General features: G+C 38.7%; 1 protein-coding gene and 1 pseudogene across 4 annotated transcripts in view; one reads left to right on the forward strand and one right to left on the reverse strand.

Moving 5' to 3' along the window:
- ILRUN (inflammation and lipid regulator with UBA-like and NBR1-like domains) overlaps nucleotides 1-26,682 on the reverse strand; it is a 100,478-nt gene that overhangs the window by 32,258 nt on the left and 41,538 nt on the right. For all 4 annotated transcript variants that reach the window (XM_068994115.1, XM_068994113.1, XM_068994116.1 and 1 more), the window contains exon 3: nucleotides 22,161-22,358. In XM_068994115.1, coding sequence (XP_068850216.1) covers nucleotides 22,161-22,358 — 198 coding nt within the window. The remainder of the gene's footprint in view (nucleotides 1-22,160; nucleotides 22,359-26,682) is intronic.
- LOC138069746 (small ribosomal subunit protein uS14-like) lies at nucleotides 410-572 on the forward strand (annotated as a pseudogene).

Raw genomic sequence — 26,682 nt, forward strand, 5'->3', positions numbered from 1 at the left:
TATATTTCTTCTTGTTTTTGCTTTATATATCTTGGTTTCCGTTAGATGTCTAATGTTTTATGATCTCTATCTTCTTTGTGAATTGTACCTTTTATCAGTAAAAACATTCATCTTTGTGTCATTAAAAATTAACAAACAACAATCCAGGGAAAAACAATTAAAATGTTTGTGGATCAAATGACACAACAGAGTGCAAAGGCAAACCATGGAATGGAGAAAATACTTACAAATCAATATCTGATAATGGGCCAAAAAGTTGGTTTGGGTTTTTCTGTTAACATCTTACAGAACTACTTTCTACACTGGTCAATTCAATATATATATAAAGAGCTCCTAAAAAATAAAACTCATAACCTGAGTTTTAAAATGGGCAAAGGGCCTTGTGCCTGACTGCATCTGAGAAAGAAAGATGGGTCACCAGCAGCCACACTGGAGCCATCCAGGAAAATCAGGCCAGCGTTCTTGCTCTTGCTGCCTCTGCTCAAACCCGCATTGTCTGATCCAAAAACACAGCCTTAATATGCTGTTTCCAACAGTACCTGAAGGATATAGGCTTCATTAAGTTGGACTAAGTAAACTTCTTTGAATGGGTCACCCAGGACATCTACCTTATCACAGAGACAATGTACATTAAAAAAAAAAAAAACCCTTTTCAATTATGTTTTAATGTGAATGGAATAGTCAACTGACTACAGAAATCTTTTAAAAACTTACTAACTAATCTCAATGGATTCATCTTCAAAATATGTGACTTATTTTCCCTCAGTTATATAAAAGTATTCATGCTGGGGGGTAAAATGTGCAAAAGGACTTTTGAACAGACAAACAGAAGGACCTAAAAGCACAGGTAAAGATGCTCAGTATCATTTATCATTAGAGAACTACAAATTAAAACTATAATGCAGTACTATCTCATACTCATTAGGATGGCTACTGTCAAAAACAAAACTTACTATTTTCTCTTTAGAAAAAAATAGTAAGTCTGGACAAGGATGTGGAAAAACTGGAACTCTTGTACCCTGGGGAGAGAAGAATGGTATAGTCACTATGGAAAACAGTATGGCATTTCCTCAAAAAATTAGAAATTTTTGCTACATGGTCCAGCAACCCTCACTTCTAGGTATATACCCAAAAGAACTAAAGGCAGAGTTTCAAAGAGGGATTTGTACACCTGTTTCATAGCAGCATTATTCATAATACCAAAAGGGAGAAGCAGTCCAAGTGTACATCAATGGATAAATGATTTGCAAGTGTGGAATATACATACAGTGGAATATTATTCAGCCTTATAAAACTGGGAAATTCTGAACCACGTTAAAACTTGGATGAACCTTTAAGATGAACTGAAATAAACAGCCAGTCACAAAAGGACAAAAACTGTGATACCACTTATCTGAGGTACCTAGAGAGACGGGAAGTACAATGGTGGTTGTCAGGGGCCGGAGGGAGAAGGAAAAGAGGAGTTAATATTTAACAGGTACAGAGTTTCACTTTTGCAAGAGTTCTGGAGATAGATGGTGCTGACGGTTGTAAAACAATGTGAACGCACTTAACACCACTGACCTGTATACTTAAAAATGGTTAAGATGGTAAATTGTTATGTGTATTTATTTCACCACAATTGAAACAAACAAAACCCTGAGGTCTAGTAACTTTGAATTAGTAGCTCAGGGTCAATCAGTAATATATTACATGGCAGCATCAAAACCAGAGGGCAGATGTTTTAACTCCTGGACTAGTGCTTATCCATAACAACTTGCAGCTCTTCCTCCCTACCTCCCCCTTCCTGCCCTCTCCAGTCAGCTTTGAGTGTTCCACCAACCAATAAAGAGATAGTACTCATGGACACAACTATTCCTGGCAAAAAAGATCAAAATATTAACATTCTAATAATTTAAACTTTTATAGCCCACTCATATTACTGAATGGATGATAGTGCAACTGCAGAAAACCAATACAGCCTGAAAATACATTAAAGCAACTTAAATTACTAATTTAAATCTCAAAGTATAATCAAAACTACAAAGGGAATCAAAACTATAGCATATTAAGAGCCAAACATATGCAACTGGCATGAAACACACAGAATTAAACTGGCATTTAAACTATCATTTTGCATTAACTTTTTGTTGTTCCTAAGTACCTCTTCTTCATTTCCACTCCAACCCCTTAACAGGCCAAAATATTTTCCTGGCTTGAATGTGGGCACAGAGCTTTGAGAGAACAAATGATTATCATCCCTAGACAGAAGTAGCAGCAACCACAAACTTGGGGTCTTAGGACTTACTCAAGGCCACCGAGACTTTCTAACCCTGCAGAGGGAGCCACCCTCATTACCGTCTCGCAGCTGAGGTACAGCACACTGGGCCTTTCAGTCTGGACCACAATAGTCTGCTACGACCATCACCTTCAATCTGTCTCCCACTCTGCACACACAGAACCTTCAATTCAAGTCAAACTGCATTAGTCAAGCTCAACCATAGTTTATACTTATTTATTACAACTTGGAAATGTGATACGCTATCACCAATCTGCATCTTTCTAGTTAAATTACTGCATCTCTGTGGAAGCCCCTTCAGACACCATTTGACCTAGAATGTTATTATTTCCTAATGTTTATTATTACTATTACTGAAAAGAAGCACTTTAAACAGATTGTATTATTTTTAAAAGTAGATGCAAGTTCACCACAAAACTGAGAAGATAATATACTCTCTGCTCCACATCCACACCATCTCTTTTACCATCAATATCCCATGAAGTGATATATGTTACAACTGATGAACCTACACAGATGCATTATTACCGTCGGAAGTCCACAACTAGGGTCACTCTCAGTGCTGCACATCCTGTGGGTTTTGATAAATGTATGATGGCATGTCTCTACCACTATACTGTCCCATAGAAAAGTTTCACTGCCCTGTGCCCTGCCTATTCACCCCTCCCTCACCTAGCCACTGGCAACCACTGTGTCCACAGTTGTGCCTTTTCTGGTATGCTAATATAGTTGGAATTGTACCTTTTCAGACCAGTTTTTTCATTTAGTAATATGCACTTAAGGTTCTTCTGTATCTTTTCATGAACTGAAGGCTCATTTCTTTTAATTTATCCATTCACCTACTGAAGTGCATTTTGACTGCTTCCAAGTTTTGGCAATTATGAATAAAACTGCTGTAAATATGGTAAGAATATTTTAGTTTTGTAAATATTCTAAATCAAGCAGAGACAGCCCCTCCTCTCTTCCTAGTTTGCTGAGAGTTCAATCACAACTAGGTACTGAATTTTAGCAAATGATTTTGCTGTATCTATTGATATGAACATGCTGATTTTTCTTCTTATCCTGTTGATATAATTATATTAATTGATTTTTTGAATGCTGAACCAGCCTTGAATATCTGGGATAAATTTCATTTGGATGTAGTGCTATTATTCTTTTTAAGCATTGTTGGCTTTGATATGCTAATATCTTTTGATAATTTTTACATCTATATTCATGAGACAATGGTCTATGATTTTCTTTCCTTGTACCGTCTGGTTTGGCATTAGGATAATGCTGGCCTCCTGAATGAATCACAAAGTATTCTTTCTGCTTCATTCTTCTGGAAGAGATCCCAGAGTAGTTGTGTGAGTTCTTCTTTAAATGTCTGGTAGAATTCACTAGTAAACTCATCTAAGCCTGGTGCTATTTTCTAAGGTTAGTAATTGTTGGTTCAATTTCTCTATAGAAACGGCCAATACAGATGGTTTATTTCCTGGGTGACTCTGGTAGATTGTACGCTTCAAGAAATTGATCTAGTACATCTAAACTGACCGATCAAATTTGTGGGCATTACATATGTCTGTTACCAACACGAGTTGCTCATTAATATTCCTTTATCATTCTTTAAATGTCTGTGGGATCTGAGTTGATGCTCTCTTTCAATTACTGACGTTAGTAACTTGCATTCTCTTCCTTTTTTTTCTTAGCCTGGCCAGAGGTTCCTGACTTAACCTTTTCAAAAAAACTGTTTTGGGTTTTGTTGATTTTCTCTATTGATTTTCTGCTCTGATTTACATTTTACTTCTGATTTAATTTGCTCTTATTGTTTTAGTTTCCTAAAGTGAGAGCTTCGATTATAGATTTTAGGTTTTTCTTTTTCTAACATAGGTATTCAGTGTTGTAAATTTCGCTTTAAGTACTGCTTAAAGTACAGCAAACTGCTTTTCACAATTTTGATAGGTGTTATTTTCATTTCCATTTAGTTCAAAGTATTCAGATTTCTCTTGAAATTTCTTCTTTGATCCATGTGTCAGTTAGAAGTGTGGGGATTTTCCCACTAGCTCTCTGTTGCTCCTTTCTAGTTTAATTCCATTGCAGCCTGAGAGGATACATTGTATAATTTCTGTTCTTTTAAACTTGTTAAGGTGTTTTATGGCCCAGAATGTGGTTTACCTTGGCAACAGTTTCATGTGAGCCTAATAATAATGTATATTCAGCTACTGTTCAGCAGTTGCATATGTCAATGATATCCAGCAGACTGTTGATGGTGTTGAGTTGAACTATGTCCTTAATGATTTTCTGCCTGCTGAGTCTGTCCATTTCTGGTAGTTCAGTTAAGTTCAGTTCAGTCACTCAGTTGCATCCAACTCTTTGCAATCCCATGAATCCGTAGCACACCAGGCCTCCCTGTCCATCACCAACTCCTGGAGTTTGCCCAAACTCATGCCCATCGTGTCCGTGATGCCATCCAGCCATCTCATCCTCTGTCATCCCCTTCTCCTCCTGCCCCCAATCCCTCCCACCATCAGGGTCTTTTCCAAGGAGTCAACTCTTCGCATGAGGTGGCTGAAGTATTGGAGTTTCAGCTTTAGCATCAATCCTTCCAATGAACACCCAGGACTGATCTTTAGAATGGACTGCTTGGATCTCCTTGCAGTCCAGGGGACTCTCAAGAGTCTTCTCCAACACCACAGTTCAAAAGCATCAGTTCTTCGGTGCTCAGCTTTCTTCACAGTCCAACTCTCACATCCATACATTGACTACTGGAAAAACCATAGCCTTGACTAGACGGACCTTTGTTGGCAAAGTAATGTCTCTCCTTTTGAATATGCTATGTAGTTTGGTCATAACTTTCCTTCCAAGCAGTAAGTGTCTTTTAATTTCATGGTTGCAATCACCATCTGCAGTGATTTTGGAACCCCCCAAAATTAAAGTCTGACACTGTTTCCTCATCTATTTCCCTTGAAGTGATGGGACCAGATGCCATGATCTTCATTTTCCGAACATTGAGCTTTAAGCCAACTTTTTCGTTCTCCTCTTTCACTTTCATCAAGAGGCTTTTTAGTTCCTCTTCACTTTCTGATGGTGTCATCTGCATATCTGAGGTCACTGACATTTCTCCCAGAGCAAAGCAAAGGAGAAAAGAAAAGATATAAGCATCTGAATGTAGAGTTCCAAAGAATAGCAAGGAGAGATAAGAAAGCCTTCCTCAGAGATCAATGCAAAGAAATAGAGGAAAACAATAGAATGGGAAAGACTAGAGATCTCTTCAAGAAAATTAGGGATACCAAGGGAACATTTCATGCAAAGATGGGCTCGATAAAGGACAGAAATGATATGGACCTAACAGAAGCATATGCAGAGTACATCATGAGAAACGCTGGGCTGGAAGAAACACAAGCTGGAATCAAGATTGCCGGGAGAAATATCAATAACCTCAGATATGCAGATGATACCACCCTTATGGCAGAAAGTGAAGAGGAACTCAAAAGCCTCTTAATGAAAGTGAAAGAGGAGAGTGAAAAAGCTGGCTTAAAGCTCAACATTCAGAAAACAAACTACCAAGGCCCTGCACCACAACTACTGAGGCCTGAGTGTCCTAGAGCTGGCAAGCCACAACTACTGAGCCTGAGTGTCCTGGAGCCAGCAAGCCACAACTACTGAGCCTGTGTGCTGCACCTACCGAAGCCCACGCACCTAGAGCCTGTGCTTCCCAACGAGAGAAGCCAGCACAACGCAAAGCCCACACACTGCAACCAGAGAGTAGCCCTCATCTCCACAACTCGAGAAAGCCTGCCTGTAGCAATAAAGACCCAGTGCAGCCAAAAATATTAAGTAAGTTATATTAAAAACAAATACTGAATACTCCCCTTTATCATATATATTCTCTCTCTTTATCTCTGATCGCTTTTGTTCCGCTACTCCTGCTTTCTCTGAACTAGCGTCAGTATAGCATCTTTCTCCATCCCTTTATTCTTAACGTATAAACGCATTCATATTTGCATCAAGTTTCTTGAAAGCAACACAGAGTTAGGTCTTGTTTTGTGATCCATTCTGACAATCTCTTTCTTTTCATTTGTGTACGTAGAGTATTGAGGTTTGAAAGTGGTGACTGATATAGCTGGATTAATATCTATGGTATTTGTTACTGTTTACTATTTTTGCTCTTGTTCTTTGTTCCGATTTTTGTCTTCTACCCTAGCTCTGTCTTTTAGGTTTTAATTTTCTACCCTATCTCTGTCTTCTAGGTTTTCATTGAGCATTTTACCCAATTACAGTTTCTCTCCTTTCCTAGTATAAAAGTTAGCTTTCTTTTTCAAATGAGATTGTCAGTTTGCAATGTATATTAACAACTAATACAAGTGAAGTCATAAATGATACTACATCATTTCATGAGTAGTTCAAGTATCATATATTAGGAAAATACTCCTAATTTCTCCCTCCAATCCTTTGTATCATTGCTGTCATTCATTTAACTTATTCATTTGCATACATATAGGTATACACACACAGATCCACACCACAAGCGCCTATAACCGAACACAACCATACATAGGTGATTACACTGCTACTATTATTTTGAACAAATTGTTACGTTAGATCAATTAAGAATAATAAAACCAAAACTTTTAATTCTACCTTCACATACTCATTCTCCAGTGCATTTTCTTTGTATAGACCTGAGTTTTTAACCTATAGCTTTCCCTCTCTCAGAAAAACTTTCTTTCACATTCTGTGCAAGGGAGGATTTTTTTTTTGTTGTTCAGTCACTAAGCCATGTCCAACTTTCTGCGACCCTATGAACTTGCAGCACACCATGCTTCCCTTGTCCTTCACTATCTCCCAGAGTTTGCTCAGATTCATATCCACTGAGTTGGTAATGCTATCTAAACATCTCATTCTCTGCTGCCCTCTTCTCCTTTCGCCTTCAATCTTTCCCAGCATCAGGGTCTTTCCAATGAGTCAGTTCTTCACATCAGGTGGCCAAAGTATTGGAGCTTCCGCTTCAGCATCAGTCCTTCCAATGAATATTCAGGACTGATTTTCTTTAGGATTGATTGGTCTGATCTCCTTGCTGTCCAAAGGACTCTCAAGGGTCTTCTCCAGCACCACAATCTGAAGGCATCAATTCTTCAGTGCTCAGCTTTTTGTATGCTCCAACTCTCACATCTGTATCTAACTACTGGAAAACTATAGCTTTGACTATACGGACCTTTGTCAGCAAAGTGATGTCTCTGCTTTTTAATACGCTGTCTAGGTTTGTAGGGAGGACTACTGGCATCAAATTCCCTTAATTTTGGTTTGTCTGAGAAATTATTTCTCCTTAACTTTTGAAGGATAAGTTTCCAGAGCACAGAATCCTACATTGGGAGAGTTTTTTTCACCCTTTCAGTATTTCAAATATTTCATTTCACTGTCTTCTTCCTTGCCTGATTTCTGAGAAGAAGTCAGTCATTATATACTTCATCTTTGCTTCTCTATCTGGTTCACTTAGGTTCCTAGATCTGTGGTTTGGTGTCTGATGTTAATTCAGGAAAACTCTCAGTCACTATTGCTTTAAATATTTCTTCTGTTCCTTTTTTCTCCTTCCAATATTCCAATTATGCATCTGTTACATCTTCTGTAGTTGTCCCACAGTTCCTGGGTATTCTTTTCCATTTTTACCCCCAGCTGTTTTTCCTCTTTGCTTTTTAGTTTTGTAAGTTTCTACTGATATAGCCTCAAGCTCAGAAATTCTTTCCTCACCGGGTCCATCCCAGTAAAGTGCCATCAAAGGCACTCTTCGTTTCTGTGCCCGCTCCTGGTCTCTGGCTTTTGCTTTGCTTTCTCCTCGCTCACACCATCCACTTGCTCTCCCACGCTGTCTACTTTCTTCATTCCAGATCAAACCAGTCAACCCTAAAGGAAATCAGTCCTGAATACTCACTGGAAGGCATTTAATATGTTAAATGACATACGTTAAAGTGTTTAACATATTAATCTCAGATTTACTAGTCTGATAATTGTAACACTCCTGCCATGTTTGACTCTGATGCTTGTTCAGTCTCTTTGAACTGGGTCTGCTCTCTTTTTTCTTTTCTGTTGAAAGGTGTACATGATATATTGTGTAAAAGGAACTGCTGAAAAGTACATTCTGCAGTCCTATGATAGGCCTCAGTCTTTTGGTGAGCCTGTGCCTCTGAACTGTGAACTTCATCAGCGTTTCTCAGCTTTCTTCCCCATTTATGGTACAGGAAGGCTAAGCGGACTGGAGCTGGGTGTGTCCCTTTCCCCACGTCAGTCAGGCTCTGATAAACCCACAGTAGGTAAGACTGGTAAAATAATTTCTCCTGAGGGCAGGCCTTAAGAAAAACACAATATTCTGGGTAATTTCAAAACAGTTACTTTCCCCTTTCACCTGCCAGAAGATTTAGGGGATTTTTCCTCCAGTATTCACTGGGAAAACCCAGTAGAGATTCTTGACATAAAACTCACAAAAGTGAGAAGACACTCCTAGAATCTTTATCTCTCAGGCTTGTCCACAGTGAGCCTCCAGCATTTTGTCAACTATGGACCCCAGTACTGGTTCCCACAGAGGATTCTGCAGCTGGTTTCTGCTCTGGTAAAATTTAATTTCCTGCATAATTTTCAGTGCACATTAAGCTATATAATCTTCTGCCTTGAGTACTCCACCTAAGTGTTTAACTTTCTTATTTTATGACCTGGAATTTTTGACTCACCCTGAAGATGCCACTAGGGCAAGAGATCACTGAGATACCTGAGATGGAAAAAACTTAAGGAATCAGCATTTACTAAGAGAGTTCACGCAAGAGGTGACAAGGATTACTGCATAAGGTATCACAATATAGTCCCACTGAAGAAAGCAGCAGCAGGAGAGCAGCAGTATCTAACACCTATACATTGCTTACCATGCCAGGTGCTGTTCTAAAAGCTTTTACTTGCATTAACTCACCAAACTCCCTCAAAATCCTATGAGGTAAGTTCTCTTTTTCCTATTTTATAGGTGAAGAAACTGAGTCATTGAAAGATAAAATAATTTCCTAAGATCACAGTGCTATTGCACTATTCATGCTATAACTATACTATCCATCTTCAATTAAAAAAAAAAGAATATTTAAGAATTTAAGAATATTTAAGAATTTAACTATAAATGAACCAAGTAAGTTATGGTTATTCTTTCTTAGTAAGCAACCCAAATTCTGTTTTCAAGATGGCTGTTTAATATAGTTTATTGTTTGATCACTATTTATGTACCTTGCTCCAGCACAACAAAAAGAATTATCAACCCACAGGGGGGAAAACAAGTACATTAGTGGACACCAGGAGTTTTATGAATGTCTAACAGGTGCGGAGTGTCCTTTCGGGGCGCTAAAAGTGTGCTGGAACTGAATAGACGATGGTTGCCCGATTCTGTGAGTGCGTTAAACACCAATGAACTGCTCACTTTAACGGGTTAACTTGCTGTGAAATTTTATCTCAACTGGAAAAGAATGATCTATTAAAATATTTTGGTTAATAATAAGGGGAAAGGTTCTAAAATATTAGTGAGCAGTAAAAAAGTAGGTTACATGATTATATGTAGCACAATGCCAAACCTGAAAAGCAAAAATTTTTGTTTTTAATATTTGGATACATAAACAGTGTCTATATCTGTACTTCAGAATAAATGTTCTTTTTAGTTTATATTTTCTGTATCTTCTAGGTCATATATTTCTTTTATTATAAGAACAAATACATTGTAAGTTTAGTAATGTAACTGATTTAGAAGTTGTCAAATAATAAAATGGTTGAAGTGAATTCAAATATATTAACAATTATAGTAAACGTGAATTCTCTTAACACATTAATTAGAAGACAAAGATTGTCAGAATGGGGGAAAATAGCCTAACTATATGCTATCTATAAGAAACTCCAAATATAATGATATAGGTAGGTTAAAAGGGTCAAACAGGAAGTCAAGGGAAATTAGAAAATAAACTGAATGAAAATAGAGTATCTCAAAATTATGGTATGCAGCTATAAGCAGTACTCAGAGAGAAATTTATAGTTGTTATAGACTAAATATTTGTATCTTCCCTTCCCCCCAAATTCTTACTTTGAAAAAGTCATATAATACCAAATATAAGGGTATTTTGAAGTTGGATCTTAGAGAGGTGATTAGGTCATGAGGGTAGAGCCCACATGAATGGGATTAGCATCCTTAGTTTGAAAGATCCCAGAGAGGATAAGGGCTTCCCTGGTGGCTCAGACAGTAAAAGATTCTGCCTGCAATGTGGGGGATCAGGGTTCAGTCTCTGGGTCGGGAAGATCCCCTGGAGAAGGAAATGGTCACCCACTCCAGTATTCCTGCCTGGAGAATTCCATGGATAGAAAAGCCTGGCGAGCTACAGTCCATGGGGTTGCAGAGTCGGACACGACTGAGCGACCAACATATACAAAGAGGATACAGTGAGAAGAAGGCCGTATCATGAAGTAGGAAACTAGCCCTTGCCAGACACTAAATCTGTCAGCACCTCTATCTTAGGCTTCCCAGCCTCTAGAAATATAAGAAATAAGTTTTGGTTGTTTAGAATCCACCCAGTCTTGAGCTTTTATCTTAAGACATTACAAAAAGAGTAAAGATAAAGACAAGTCAGGCAGAAGAAGGGAAATATTAAAGAGCAGAAACCCATGCAACTGAAAACAAAAGAATAGAGAAAAATCAATGAAACCAAAAGCTATTTTCTTAAAATTATCAAATTCTTTAAAATTAACAAGATTATCAAAGAAAAAGAGAGAAGACACAAAATATACAGAATGAGAGAGGATTATCACTACATGCACAGAAAGCATTAAAATGATTTAATAAAGAATAGTATAAACAATTCTACACAACATAAATCCAACCATTCAGTGAAAAGGACCAATTCCTTGGAATTACCCAAAGTCATCCAAGATGAAAGATAACCTGAACAGATTTGTAATTACAAAATAAACTAAGTTAGTAATTTTAAACCTTCAAAAAAGATCCCTCCAGGCCCAGGAGGTTCCACTAGCAAAATTTTAAGAATAAGATGACCACCAATTCTGTACAATTTGCTACAGGGGAAAAAAAAAAAACTAGTACAAATATCAGTTTATACAGCTGCAGGCCACTAGCCACACGTAGCTACTGAGTAGCTGAAATGCAGCTAGAGCCACATGTTGAAATTATAATATTTTGGCTATACTGAGTTGAGTAAATAAAATGTATTAAGTGTTCCTTAAAGTCTTAGTAAGACTTAGGTCAGATAAGGTCTGCTTTCCTAATCACTTCTGATTTCTAACTACAAGACAACTGTTAGACTTAAGGACAAAACTGAAGTGGCTACTAAGCCAAAGCCTGATGCACTCTGAAATTCAATTACTTTCAAGATGATCTCAAAACAAAGCATAAGCAAAATCCTTAGAAACTGTAAGAGGAAACTGGAAGGGCACTGACCACTACAAAGTAAAACCCAGAGGCTCAAAGCACTCCTTTGAATGAAACAACAGAAGCAACAGTTACAACTGGACATAGAACAACAGACTTGTTCAAAACTGGGAAAGGAGTACGTCAAGGCTGTATATTGTCACCCTGTTTATTCAACTTACATACAGAGTACATTGTGTGAAATGCTGGGCTGGATGAAGCACAAGCTGTAATCAAGGTTGCCAGGAGAAATATCAATAACCTCAGATACGCAGTGAGGGAGACCTGGGTTTGATTTCTGAGTCGGGAAGATTCCCTGGAGAAGGGAAAGACTACCCACTCCAGTATTCTGGCCTGGAGAATTCCATGGTCTGTATAGTCCATGGAGTCACAAAGAGTCAGACACGACTGAGCAACTTTCACTTTCAGATATGCAGATGACACCACCCTTATAGCAGAAAGCCAAGAGGAATTAAAAGTCTCTTGATAAAGGTGAAAGAAGAGAATGAAAAAGCTGACTTAAAACTCAACATTCAAAAAATGAAGATCATGGCATCCAGTCCCATCACTTCATGGGAAATAGATGGGGAAACAATAGAAACAGTGATAGACGTTATTTTCTTGGGCTCCAAAATCACTGTGGACGGTGACTGCAGTCCTAAGATTAAAAGATGCTTGCTCCTTGGAAGAAAGGCAATGACAAACCTAGACAGTATATTAAAAACCAGAGAGATCACCTTGGCTGCAAAGGTCCATATAGTCAAAGCTATGGTTTTCCCAGTAGTTGTGAATGGATGTGAGAGCTGGACTATAAAGAAAGCTGAGCGCTGAAGAATTGATGCTTTTGAACTGTGGCGTTGGAGAAGACTCTTGAGAGTCCCTTGGACAGCAAGGAGATCAAATCAGTCAATCCTAAAGGAAATCAACTTTGAATACTCATTGAAAGGACTGATGCTGTAGCTCCAATACTTTGGCCACCTGATGTGAAGAGCCAACTCACTGGAAAAGACCCCAGTGCTAGGAAAGATTGAGCATAGGAGGTGAAGGGGACGACAGAAGATGAGACAGTTGGATGGTACCACCGACTCAATGGATGTGAGTCTGAGCAAACTCTGGGAGATAGTGAAGGACAAAGAAGCCTGGGGTGCTGCAGTCCACGGGGCCTCAGAGAGCGGGACACAACTGAGCTACTGAACGACAGCAAAGCACTCCTGCCTTGAAGCCCAATGTCCAATGGGGACATTCTCTTTGTTAAGAAAGGAAACTATCAGCTGTTTAAAGTGAAAGGGAAGAAAAACTAAGTCTCTTTTAAAGGGAGATTTTTTTTTCAAGGTAAAGATTATAGAATGAACTAATTTCTAAGTGATATGTATCTCTGTCATTCCAAGTAAAACCTCATTAGAGCACTGTGTGGCTAGTCAAACCATCATGAAAAGAACAGAATGGAATTTGCTTTTCAGTAAGAAGATACCCTCTTCAAATATTCCTACCTTTAACTACAAGACTAATAGGGGGTTAAAAATAAAAAACTGTATCATGAACCATAATTAAGGAATATAAACTGCATCACAGAAATTAAGATATCAGATAAAGTTTAAAAACCCTATCCTTCAATTATTTGATCCTAATCACTAGTCTGCTTAAAAAAAAAAAAACCCACATATTTTTCAGTAGTTATGTAGATCCCCCACTTTCAGTTTTGTTTTCTGCAGGCTGAGTTACCCGAAGCCAACCTCAATCTGAAAATACTAAGTGGAAAAGTCCAGAAATACACAATCTGTAAGTTTTAAACTGCACACCATTTCTAAGTGGCATGAGGAAACCTCACGCCTTCCTGCCCCATCCCACCCAGAACCCCCAGCCATCAACACTGCTTGCTCTTGACATCCAACCACTCACACCAACATGGTTTGATGATCCAGGATCACCCAAAGCAAATGGTCCCCTTGTAGGCATTTTATCATCTCACATCATCACAAGAAGGGCGAGTACAAACAGTAAGATACTGCAGGGGGGAGGGGGGAAAGGAGGAAGACCATATTCACATAACTCTTATTACAGCATATTGCTATAATTGATCTATTATTATTATTAATTTATTATCGTACCTAACTTATAAACTTTATCACAGATATGTATGTATAGGAAAAATATATATATACGGAGTCAGCACTATCCATGGTTTCAGGCATCCACTGGGAGGTCTTGAAATATATCCCCCAAAGGCGGTAGAGGGAATGAGTGCTATTGTAACGATAAATTAGGTACTCACTATGATTTGGACAAGAAGCAACTATGTTTGCTTCCTTATTTTTAAGAGATATGCTCTGGTCTGATTCAGAAACAAGTGTACACAATGACACTTATTTAAAATTCCTATCACACAACAATTCAGTAAAAATTACTCATCTGAAACAATTTCTGCATATATATAAACATTTTTTTGTGGAGAAATGTACATATCTCCTCCACTGTAAGTCTTACTTGTTGCCTCATTTTTAATGTTTCCAAAGCTAATATCACCAAATATGTTCATTTAATATAATGGCTCTTCCCTTCTTCTTCCAAGAAAAGTAGTCATTAAACCAATGATACATATTAAAATTATGTAAGAATCAAAGAAGTGCAGGAAGTTTTAAGGGTATATGTTTTACTATGATAGGGATATACTCTCTAAACACTTTTTAAAACTAGAGTCAGTCTCAGCTATAGCCCTTACCAATGCATACACACAAAAAAGCTAAGAATTATATTTTTTAAAAAAAGCAAATTATGCCGAAGTTTTTACTTCTTAAATGGTCAGTGGTTTGAGGATTATTTTCTTTTTAACACTAAGTATAAGAATAAATATAACTAAATATATTTGTTTTTTTTAATGAACTGTCAATCCCCAAACTTTGAACCCCTGGAACCTAACATTTCAGATCAAAGATGTTTCTATTATGAAGGGCTCTGGCTCTTGTAAGGAGAAGAGATGCTGCCTTCAAATTATATTTTTGCTCTTCTACCAAATCCTTATAGTTAAAACATTTGACACTTCATACCTAGACATGCAAATATCTTATTTACTACATTCTAAAGATATATCCCTGTTTCATTTCATCTCTTGATTTTCCATACTTCATAGAGGTTCAGGACCCACATGTCTACATTTTAGAGATTAATCTTCACAATGCCTTTGACTCCTGGACACAACCACCAAACAATAACGACCACTTGGTGTCAGTACAACCAAGTGGCTCATACAAATCAGGAAGCTTCTCTGAAGCTGAAATAGGCCATCACCTTTCATTTTTAAAATTTTTAATTGAAAGATAACTGCTTGACAATGTCATGTTGGTTTCTGCCATACAACAATGAAAATCAACAGTAAGTGTGTGTGTGTGTATACACACACACACACACACACACACACACACACACACACACACACACACTCCCTCCTTTCCACTCCCCAGCCTATCACCTCTGAAACTTAATATAGACCTTAGAAGGTAAAGATAGTTAAGGATTTCGGATCTCATTTACAAATTGAAATGTCCCTTCTGAAGACATTTCCCATACAAATCACAATCAGTTTAGGTTACCATTTCTTTTATCAGAAAAGAAATATGTTTCATGACTACTCATATTTCTGATACTGAAGGGATCTAGAAATTAGAATTGAAACAGAGCGTCTTATTGAGGATAGTCTAGAAGTAAATGCAACAGGCTTTCTGAGTGCAACATAAAAGAGAGACATTCTAAAGGTGGGGTCAATAAGTAAAAGGGCAAGAGAACCGGTACTAAGTGCCAAGTAGGACAGCATCCGAGTACTAACAGAAGACACCGGTGTAGCATCTAGAGGAAGTCTATGAAACTAGAACTTCTTTTATACCATGGTCAGTTAGAACCCTGGAGAGGAATGAGGAGCAGCAATCCTGCACTACCTGGTTAAGGTGGACATTCTGTAAACTGGAGAAGCTGGGAGGTTCTAAAGTTCTAAGAAACAAATGGTGTGCTTACACAGGGGCACCCATCAAGCTTCCTAACCTGTGGGTCTATATTATGTATTATGATTTGGGAGCTTAATAAGAGAAGTTCCATTTTTAACCTCTGAGAAAACTAAATGAATAATGTTTAAGTATTTTGTCTACATGTGAATTGTCCCTAAAGACCTGTGTGAAGCCTTTAATAGGAAGAATTATTTCAAGTGGGAGAAGCCTTCATTAGCACTTGATCACGAGAGTATCACATGACCACAGAGCCTACTTTACAACTAAAACCATTCTGTTTTAGAAGAAACCAACAAGGGCAGGGGTACAGCTCTCTTGTGGAACTCTGAAAGAGGGTGCTCTATTAGGAAGAGGGGAGGCATGTTTGTATGGAGGCTAAAATGGGGATGAGTCCAAAGTGTCCCACTGACAAGCAGGAGCTCCTTGGGAAACATTTCCTACCTAAGAGTCACCCTGCTGATCTCAGTCTAACCCTCATTTTACTCATTCTGGAAATGGAGAGAACTTGGGGACCATTTACCCCAGTCTCCCTAAACTCTGCCAAGTTCCAACACCCGGGAGCCAAAGTTTCCCTGTGAACCCTGTATGTTCAATGGCAAGAATATCATAAAACTACTTCAGATGATTTACAACTATAATTTATGGCTAATTCATAACTTTTACCAAAACAAATCATTACTTATCTCTGGTCTTCAGTTTCCCCAGCCATAAAGTACAGCTAATACTTCCCTAAGATAATTTATATGAAAAAGCCCAATACAATGCCAGATGTAAAATAGGCATTAGATAACAGGTTGCTTTTATCTAAGAAGCAAAATTCTGTAGGAAGAAGATAAAATATTTGGGCCTGAAAATAAATCTGCCAAGAATCAAATACTTAGTGGTACTCAATCAAGGGAGTTAGAAATGTGTGCAGTGAGAGAGGAAGGGTAGCTGTCAAGATGCACATGGGGAGCTATGCCTCACATAATGAAGAACTGTCCAGACGACAAGCCAACAGCACAATCCCATGAGAGACTGAAACAGTACAACCATTCTAAAGTGAAAGGAGACCCACCCTTGTCAACTGTTAAATATAAGCAAAAGGTCCCTTTAGGAAGAGAAATGAGTTCAAACAACAAAGTATTACTACAAAAATAAGAAGAATGGATTCTTTCTAGAAAAGACCATCTAAAGACTACAGAAAAGACCACCCAACCAAAAACAAACACAAGCAAACAAATAAGCTTTGTTCTTAAAACAGAAAGATGAGGCAAAGAGAAGTTACCTAACTTGTACAAGTCTGTGCCCAGGAAATGTAGTCCTACATTCAAAACTCCTAGCACTCCACTAAACTCAGTGCTCTAGCAAGTTAAGAGCGAGTGGAAAACCTGAAAGAGCCAATCACACCAAGGTTAACACGGCACCTTGGTTTTTTCCCACGAGTCCATAGTTGCGGCTTTATGCATATCATGTATATTTCACTTTCTGCCAGTCATTTAACAGTTCTGCTACCATTATGTGTTTTATGCTGCTGCTGCTAAGTCGCTCCAGTCATGTCCGACTCTGTGCGACCCCACAGATGGCAGCCCACCAGGCTCCCCCGTCCCTGGGATTCTCCAGGCAAGAACACTGGAGTGGGTTGCCATTGCCTTCTCCAATGCATGAAAGTGAAAAGTGAAAGTGAAGTCGCTCAGTCGTGTCTGACTCTTCGCGACCCCATGGACTGCAGCCTACCAGGCTCCTCCGTCCATGGGATTTTCCAGGCAAGAGTACTGGAGTGGGGTGCCACTGCCTTCTCTGATGTGTTTTATAATCAACAGTAAAAGGAGTTCATTGGAACATGGTAGCTTGTAAATGGAACTAAATTCTTTATTAGACTAGATGACCAGTTTACAAACTATACTCCCTACAGCAATAGAGATTATCTCAGAAAGCAGGTGACATAGGCCAAGGAGGCTCCCAATTCAAAAAAGTCAGTTTCATTTCTATCTTTTCTTTTTTGGAGGAGGCATTCACATACATTTATCAAAGAAAAGATTCCACTAATTAAGAAAAATGCTTGAAAACCATGGATTCAGATGAACTATTAAGATCCCATGAAGGTATAAGATTTCAAAGTCCTGAAAAACAACTCATAGACTATGTGACCAAGAAAGGCTTTCCATTTTTTACTGCCTTCAGAGCTAATATATTTACATTCTACCTACTTACAGAATTTGGGAGGGATGTTATAAGCATAAATTTTAATGTTCCATAGAGTGATAATTATTTTTAATTTAACATTAACACACACACACAATAAGACTAGAGCTCTCAAACAAGGCAGAACACTAGGAAGCAGTATCTCTGCATCAAAGAAATTTTTTTTTAAAGTCATGTATGTTGTCTTCCTCCTCCCTTAAAAACATTGACATGCATTTAAAAATTTATTGAGTAGCCACTCTCCAACGGGCTCAGCTTTTTCAAGATATACAAAGATACATAAGACATGTATCATCTTAAGTTTTTAAAGTGATATTAAACATTCACCAAATTAACTCGGCAGAAAGAGGTACAGTGCCAAAGAGAAGCAAAGAAGGGAGAGGGAAGCTTATAGGGAAATGGAGCTCAACATGGGGAAACAACTTCCGCCTGTGCAAGCAGGAAGACTCTCAGGAGCGGCGGCCTGAAAACAGAGTCCAAAAAGGAAGAGACACTCTCTCTGCGTGCTGACTGTAACATGACTGTTACATGATGCTGACTCTTTAGTCAACAGTTTACTATTTTGTAGGAGAAAAGGATAAATAAACAAACACTTAAAACACGATGTGTTAATTATAACAACAAGCGTGTGCATAATATACGAATTTCCTTGGGGTGGTGGGGAGAGAAGGAAGAGGGGAAGAGGGAAGGAGAAAAGGTGACCTCACCAGGGCCCTGAGGATGAGCAGGGGTTTGTTGTAAGGAAAAAGGCGTGTCAGGCAACAGGAACAACACAAGCAAGGGCATGGGGAAGAGAAACCATGTGGTGTCTCTGGGGACTGGATGCATGAGTAAAGAGGTGACAGGATGAAAGCGAAATGAGGCCAGACCAGATGGTGAGGAGCTTTATGCCCGATGCCAAGGAACTTGGCTCTATTACAGAAGGCACAAAGGTTTTCAGAAAGGAATGATTTCACAAAAGATGACAATATGAGACACACTTTCTAACGTTTTTTTCAGGCAGAAAAATATTTCAAGTTTCCACTGGCTGCAAAAATATATACAAGAAAATTAATTCCAGGACTTCTTGAAGTAACTCCAAAGGTCCCACTGGCTATGAGTCCAGATAAGAGCCCCCTGAGGATAGGAGCGATTTGTATTTATTTTTCTCTGGATCTCTAGGAAATGGGATATGGAGAAACAAATAGGAATTGGTGTGTGATTAAGGATGATAAGACAGAACAAAACATGACTCAAGCTTCTGGCCTGATCATCTCAGTTGGGCTCCCATAAGAAGAATAAGTTTTGCCTAGGAGATGTTAAAATTCAAAACTCTACAAAATATCCAGGGGTTCTGTCCATAAGCACTTCAATAAAGGTCTGAAGCTCCAGAGAGTCTGCACCACAGACATGGCTTTGAGCACTGCCGTATACGCTGCGCTAGTGACAGCTGAAGCCATCTGGGTGGATGAGGTCCCTGAGAATGAACAGCGCGCAGCCCACAATCTAATACAGACATACCTTGGAGATAAAGCTGCTTTGGTTCCAGATCACTGCAATACAATGAATATCGCCACAAAGTGAGTCACATGAATTTTTTTGTTTCCCAGTGCATATAAATGTTATGGACAAAAATGAAGTCTGCTGCACTGACTGACTTCCTTTCATGAGCAATCTTCTCTGCAGCATGAAAAGCTGTTTTTTCCGCATTTTGCCCACAGTAGGACTTCTTTCCAAGTTGGGACTCAGCCCTCTCAAAGCCTGCCACTGCTTCACCCACCAAGTCTCTGCAGTCTTCTAACTCTTTCAGCAACCTCCACAGCACCTTCACCAGGAGCAGATTCTACCTCGGAAGCTGCTTTCTTTCTTCATCCTTAAGAAGTAACTCCTTATCAGTTCAAGTTTTATGCTGAACTTATTCAGTCATATCTTTAAGCTCCCCTTCTGGTACTCTTGCTACACCCACTACGCCTACAGTTACTTCCTCCAGTGAATTCTTAAACCCCTCCAAAGTTACCCATGAGTGTTGCAATCAACTTCTTCCAAAATCTTGATCACATTGATACTTTGACCACCCATGAATCACAAATGTTCTTAGTGTTCTTAATCTTTTCCAGAAGGATTTACTCTACCCAGGTGCATCAGAGAATTCACTATCTATGGCAACTACAGACGCACAAAATGTATTTATTAAAGAATATAACTTGGAAGTAGAAATGACTCCTTGATCTATGGATAGTGTGTTAGTAGACGTGAAAATCTCATACATTTCCCTTGGAGCTCTTGGGTGACCAGGATCACTGTCAATGAGTAGCAACATTTTGAAAGGAATCTTTTTCTCTGAGCAGTACAAGTCTTAAGAGTAGGCTTGAAATATTCAGTGAACCATGTTGTAAACAGATGTACAATCATCCAGGCTTTGCTGTTTCATTTACAGAGCAGAAGCAGAATAGATTTAGCATAATTTTTAAGGACCTTAGGGTTTCAGAATGTTAAGTGAACACTGGCTTCAACATAAGGCCACCAGATGCATTAGCCCCTAAGCAAGAAAGCATGTCCTCTGAAGCCAGGCACTGCCGTCTCCTCCTTAGCTATGAAAGTCTTAGATGGCATCTTCTAACATTAGTATTTTGTCTGCACTGAAAATCTGCTGTTTAGGGCAGCCACCTTGGTGAATAATCTTAGCTACATCTTCTGGAAAACTTGCTGCAGCTTCTACATCAGCTCTTGCTCCCTCACCTTGCCTTTTTATGTTTACAGAGATCACTTCCTTCCTTAAACTTCAAGAACTAACCTCTTCTACTAGATTTAGCCTTTTCTTCTGCAACTCCCTCACCTCCCTTAGTCTTTACAGAGTTGAAGAGAGTTAGGGCCTTGCTCTGGATCAGGTTTTAGCTTAAGGGAATGTTGTGGCTGATTTCTTCTTCTATCCAGACCACTCAAACTTTCTCCACATCAGCAAGAAGGCTATGTTACTTTCTCGTGATTCATGTGTTCTTCATTGGAATAGCACTTTTCCTTTCCTTGAAGGACTTTTTCTTTGCTTTCAAAACTTAGCTGTTTGGTGAAATCAACCTAGCTTTCATTTGGTCTCATCTTTTGATATGCCTTCCTCACTAAGCTTAATCATTTCTAGCTTTTGATTTAAAGTGGGAAATATGTGACTCTTCCTTTCACTTAAAACATTTACAGGCCATTGAAGGGTTATCAACCAATCTAATTTCCACATTGTTTTATCTCAGGGAATATGGACGCCCAAGGAGAAGGGAGAGAGATGGGAGAATGGCTGGTTGGTGGTCAAAACACATGCATTTACCAATTAAGTTCACAGTCTTATGTGGGTACAGCTCACGGCACCCTAAAAGTTACAATAGAAACAACACAGATCACTCATTACAGATCACCATAACAAATATAATAAAAATGAAAAAGTCTGAAATATTGGTAGAATTACCAAAATGTGACACAGAGATGCAAAGTGAACAAATGCTGTTGAAAAAATGGCTCCAGCAGCAGATATGCTCAACAAAAGGCTGTTACAAATCTTCAATTTATAAAAAATAAAATTATCTGTAAAGCACAATCAAGTGAACAGCAATAAATCAAGGTATGCCTGTAGTCCCAGGGCAAAGATGAGGCTAGACAGAGAAAGAACACTCAGAGGAAAAACAAGAAAGGAATCATGTGTGACTAAGAAGGTAGACATTTCAGAAACCATTCAGAGTTTGGAGCCAAATGGTCAGTGTGAAGACTGGGAAGTAGCTACTGAATTTGGAAACTCGGTAGTTGTTAATAAACATCATCGAAGTGGGTATAGGATGGACCGGGTTGAAGAATAAAGGGATATGGAAATAAGAGACAATGAATGGAAATCACTCTGTCCACAAAGTGTGGCAATAAAGAGAAGGAGTGAGAGGTTTTAGTGTCTTGACAGGTCATCAGAGACACAGGCACATTTTGTGCATTATATCTTTTTTTTAATACAACTTGTTTCTAGAAACTGTGAGAACAAAAACTGCCTTCAGTATTCTTAGAGCACCTACTAGATTATATTATACAAACAGCAGTGCTACTAAGTCATTGTTTAGACTGCAAGATATATCTCACACACTTCACTAAATGTTAACTAAATTCCAGCGTAAAGAGAACACTAGACTGAATCAATTAATCATTAAATTCAAATCATTTACAGCATGGGGCTGGAAAAGAGACCACACCCTGCTACGTAATCTGACAAGCTGTGAGCAGTGCTGGGGAAGCTGAGATGTTACCTTAACCGCTTCGCCCCTGGGCTGCACAGGGACATACTCACCTCCATAGTAGAGTCCTGTAGCAGTGCACATCCGCCACTGTCCCTGATACATTCCTGCTCTGCTGGGGCTGCACATCTGGACGCTGACATCTGCAATCTCTTGGGGCTCTAGCGATCTCACCATCACCATGTTCACATGTCCAAACTGGTCTCCCCCGACATATTTAAGACAAACCCCTGGAGGCCAGGCCTCTGCCCCTGAGTTCAAGCAAAAGAAAAAAATGTTAGGCAATCAGTGGTCCTATGCTGGGTGCAGTTCATTACAAAACTGTAGAAGACGCCTCTTTGTCTCTCACACATACATAAACCTACCCATATTCTTGAGCTATGCACTGATTAGGGAAAATCAGAGTCAACAAGCTCTGACCAATGGTCTATCCCTAAAAGAAAGCACACACGACAAAGGCAAGGCAGTTTCTCAAGAAGTAGTGTTTTGGGCGCCCAGGGAAGGCTACACATCACACTAACCTGTAGGACCTAAGAGTGAAGTCTGAAAGGAGCCACGGAAATGAAGCTCAGCCCCACACCTCTGGAGGACTACTTTCTCCACTAAGAAACATGCCCATTTGCACTTGAACTTTTAAACTGACAGTCAAAGTAAAAATATGCCTGACTGTCCCCAGTTTTTCCATTGAGGAAAGAGGATGAAACTCATTAAGAGTAATTTCTGTATTACTTTCATTTTAAAACTACTTTTTCCCTGCTTTTTCTTCTGGAGTCCCTAACAATGAAAAGATTGAGGGTCAAAAGACTGCAAATAAAGAGAGGAGTCAAGTGAAAGCATCATTTTCAGGTGTAAACAGTAGTGGGGAAAGTATGAACCGTAGGCCCTGATAACAGTACACTGACCCATGGTCACAGGGGTGATGACACTAGCCAGAGGTGCCTGTAGAAAGAACAGGAATGGCAAGACAGAGAAATAGCTTTGGCAGGAATGCCTCGCCCGCCTTTGGAAGTGGCAAAGGTCTTATTTGGTTCCCATTCCTGTGCACCTATATTCATGTAACTAACTCACATGAGAAATCAATACATTGACTTCTGACCGGTCACAGGTAGCCACATACTGTGACTAGATGTGATATTTCCTGTGAAGTCTCACCGACACACTCCTTTTTACTATACGCAGAAACCTCTCTGTATCTTTTTTACATTCATTATAAACATAAATCACTATGAAAAGCTGGGCACGGCAGGACTCTCAGCATGTTGAAAACTCATCTAACAGTACTCTAGAATTCCTCATTCCCTTGTTCTTGAAGTGCCAGGCCAGTTTAGAAACTTGATGGCTTACCACTGAAAAAAGCGAGAACCGGACAAGAAAAGCAACCAACACTCTACTGCTGAGATCTCAGCCTCATAATGAATGGCACCTGCTGTGGCTCATGGTATTTAGGGGTAGCAGATGGAGCAGTGGTTGCTATGTTTTTTATGATTAAAAAAAAAAAAATCTAACAGCAAAGTGGCCTCTTAAATTAACACTTTAAAGGGCAACTGCTGCTGTTGAGAAGGCTGTGGATGATACACTGGTAATACATGCAAATTCTTTTTTTCATTTCTGGGGCCTATGGCCTAGCAAAAGCATATTTGTCTTAGGTCAAGAATAGTAGGAGCTGACATGAAGTACCTTGGAAAATGTCAGTCTCTTTTTTAAAGATCAAGATCCAAAAGAAAAATTAAATTACTACTATAGGGGTGAATCCATAATTATTCTTTAAAAGACATATGCACACATGCACACACATACGGACACACATATCAAACAAAACATGTCTGTTTATATGAAAACCCAAGGATGTTTTTAGAAATTTAAAGAAAATGAAAACCAAGACCTCCTGGGTATGGAAAATACTTGGCTGCCCTGATTAGACAAGCACAAGCAGCTGAGACAGTTGGATCTCTCATCTATCCAAAACAGGGAGTACTGCTCTATTCCCAGGAGATTTGATAAGCTGTGAAACTATTAAAAATTATGTGGCTACGGTCCTATCTTTTTCTATGTCAGACCCTACTGATGTGGTACTTGGAAAGCTTCTTGAAGAAAAAACTGCAAGAGTTATGCACCATCAGCTCTAAAGTGTTACTAGGCTATAAAATGAAGAACCAATCATCTGCCTTCTGAGAGATGCCAACAGTTCACAATGACATATAGTTCTTACAACCCCAACTGCAAAGGCAGGTAACTCTGAAAAGGTCACTGATACTGGTTCTTGATACAGAAGGAAGGGAAATACTGATGGCTGCTTGACCTACCAAGCTAAGCGTACCAGAAAAATCTGGACTTGAGAAGTATAACGTAATAGGGCTTCAAATTAGGTCTCTTACAAACTGGCTTACTGTGGGGTAGATAGATGCTTCTAGAAGAAAAGAAAGACGAGTCTATGTTTTACGACTTTCCAAGTTAAGTATCACAAGTACACAAAGGTTGTGATTCTCCAGTTATTATGGAATATAATTTTATTAAAAAATAAAAAGTCAAAACAAGACAAAAAAACCCTATCATATGGCAACTTTGAGATGATAGTGAGTATGGCAAAAACAAAAGTGCACCAGTTCCAGAAAGTCTGAGATTTAGTTTGGGGACAGAAGAACAGCCAAAGAGCAAGACAAAAGACAAACCTCAGTGAAGACCCCCTTCTGTTTTTAAACCCCTCATAGTTTAGAGAATGTATTTCAAATTAAGCTACAGGCAAATAGAGACCTTCATTGATCTGGGTACCATTTTCTTTCCTGTACCTGATAAAGTGACTGGAACATAAGAAATGTAACTATACTAAGGAGTTGAAGAAAAAAGGAGGGAATAGTTGTTCTTTCTCAAGTTTCCCTTCCTCCCCCATCAACTCTTGCTCTATATTCACTTCTACGTAGTTTAGAAAATATGGATGACTTTGAGGTCACTCTCTCATATGACAATCACAACTACTTCATTAAAGTCATAGGAACATAAGAGTTACCATAATATGCTTAGTTTAACACTCATCACAGCTGGATAGCAGAGCATGGCTATAATAACTGAGAAGCTTTAAGTATTGGTAAAGAGAATACTCTACTTTTGTCTTAAGAGGGACAGTTTCAAATTTTCATTTTAAACTTAAACTATAAAGTATCCTTGGCAAGTTTCCCCAAACTTCTAAAACTTACACAGTACCAAAAGTGTGGATTCTGGGATTCTGCATCTATGCCATTACATGTCTCACTTCTCTCTTTCTGTGATATGAATCTAAGGACTTTCTTATCAGGCATTTAATTTTAAACAATGTATTGACATTTATCTTCCTTGGGGAAGGTGCTGGGACAGCTATATGCAGTTCCTATCAATCTCATCTTTTGTAAACTTGAATGTCCGCTGCGCCTGAAACATGACAGCAGAGAGGCACCATGAAAATTATTTATGACACTCTTTCAGGGAGAACTTCTCTCTTAGGGAAGGTTATGAATGAGAGCCAGAGGATCAAGAGCGCAGGCCTACTCTACTACTTCCTCTTTTTTTTTTTTTTGGCCTCACTATGCAGGATGTGAGAGCTTAGTTTCCTGACAAGGGACTGAACCCATGCCTCCTGCACTGTCTTAACCACCAGGGCAGTTCCAGTCTACACTACTCCTGTGTTACCACTCCATCTGCAGAAAGAACTCAAGCCAGATCAGGGTGACGCCAAAGAACCAGCTCACGTGCCTGCCTTTCTTGCATCTCTAATAACGTATCTGTCACGTAACTATGGCAGGCCAGTTTCTTCTTAATCGAATGGAAAGCATTTAGTCTACAAATAAAACTTTTACAATTGGTATAACAACTTCCAGAAGAAGAAGAAAAAACCTATTTGTTCAAAGTACCTTTCTAGCAACTGTTGCCCAATTTTTCAAGAGGTGTACAGGAACAAAAATGTCTTTACAGGAAGAAAGGCTGCAGACCCAGAGACTGTTTTAAATTGCACTTATTATGCAAAAAGGAGGAGGAAAAAGAGCCAGCCCCACCAAAACAAATTTTTCTTCAAGTCAAGGTGAAAGGCTCTTTGGGGTTCTGATTTGACATTCTAGCCATTTTATATCAATCCCTTCCAATCTCCCATTAACCCAAGGAACTGTCTAGTGAGTGAGAAGATATTTCAAAGAAGCTTTCTGAAATATAAAATGGTATTCTGCAATAAAATGGTATTTAAAACATTTAACAGTACTCTAACAATTTTCAGTATTAAAGAACACTATAAGGAACCCATGGAAAGCCAGACCATTTCCAGTGTTTTCACTATTAAGTAAACAAGGTCTTGGATTAATTATTTTAAATAAAAAAAACTTTTAATAAGTTATACTTTCTAAACAAACATCACTCATTTAAAAAATTCATGGTTAGGTTTCAAAAGCATTTTTGATCAGCAACACAGATTTTAGTGAATCAGAGAAGAAACATGATGAATAAAAGCTGATGTGAAGAACTTGTTTCAATGTTCTTAAAAGCAGGCAACATTAAGAAGGTGAGACAGAAATTAGGAACATAAAATAATCAAACTTGTAACAAGAATTTCAAGAA

The sequence above is a fragment of the Capricornis sumatraensis genome, chromosome 22, assembly GCF_032405125.1.
Source record: "Capricornis sumatraensis isolate serow.1 chromosome 22, serow.2, whole genome shotgun sequence".
NCBI lineage: Eukaryota > Metazoa > Chordata > Mammalia > Artiodactyla > Bovidae > Capricornis > Capricornis sumatraensis.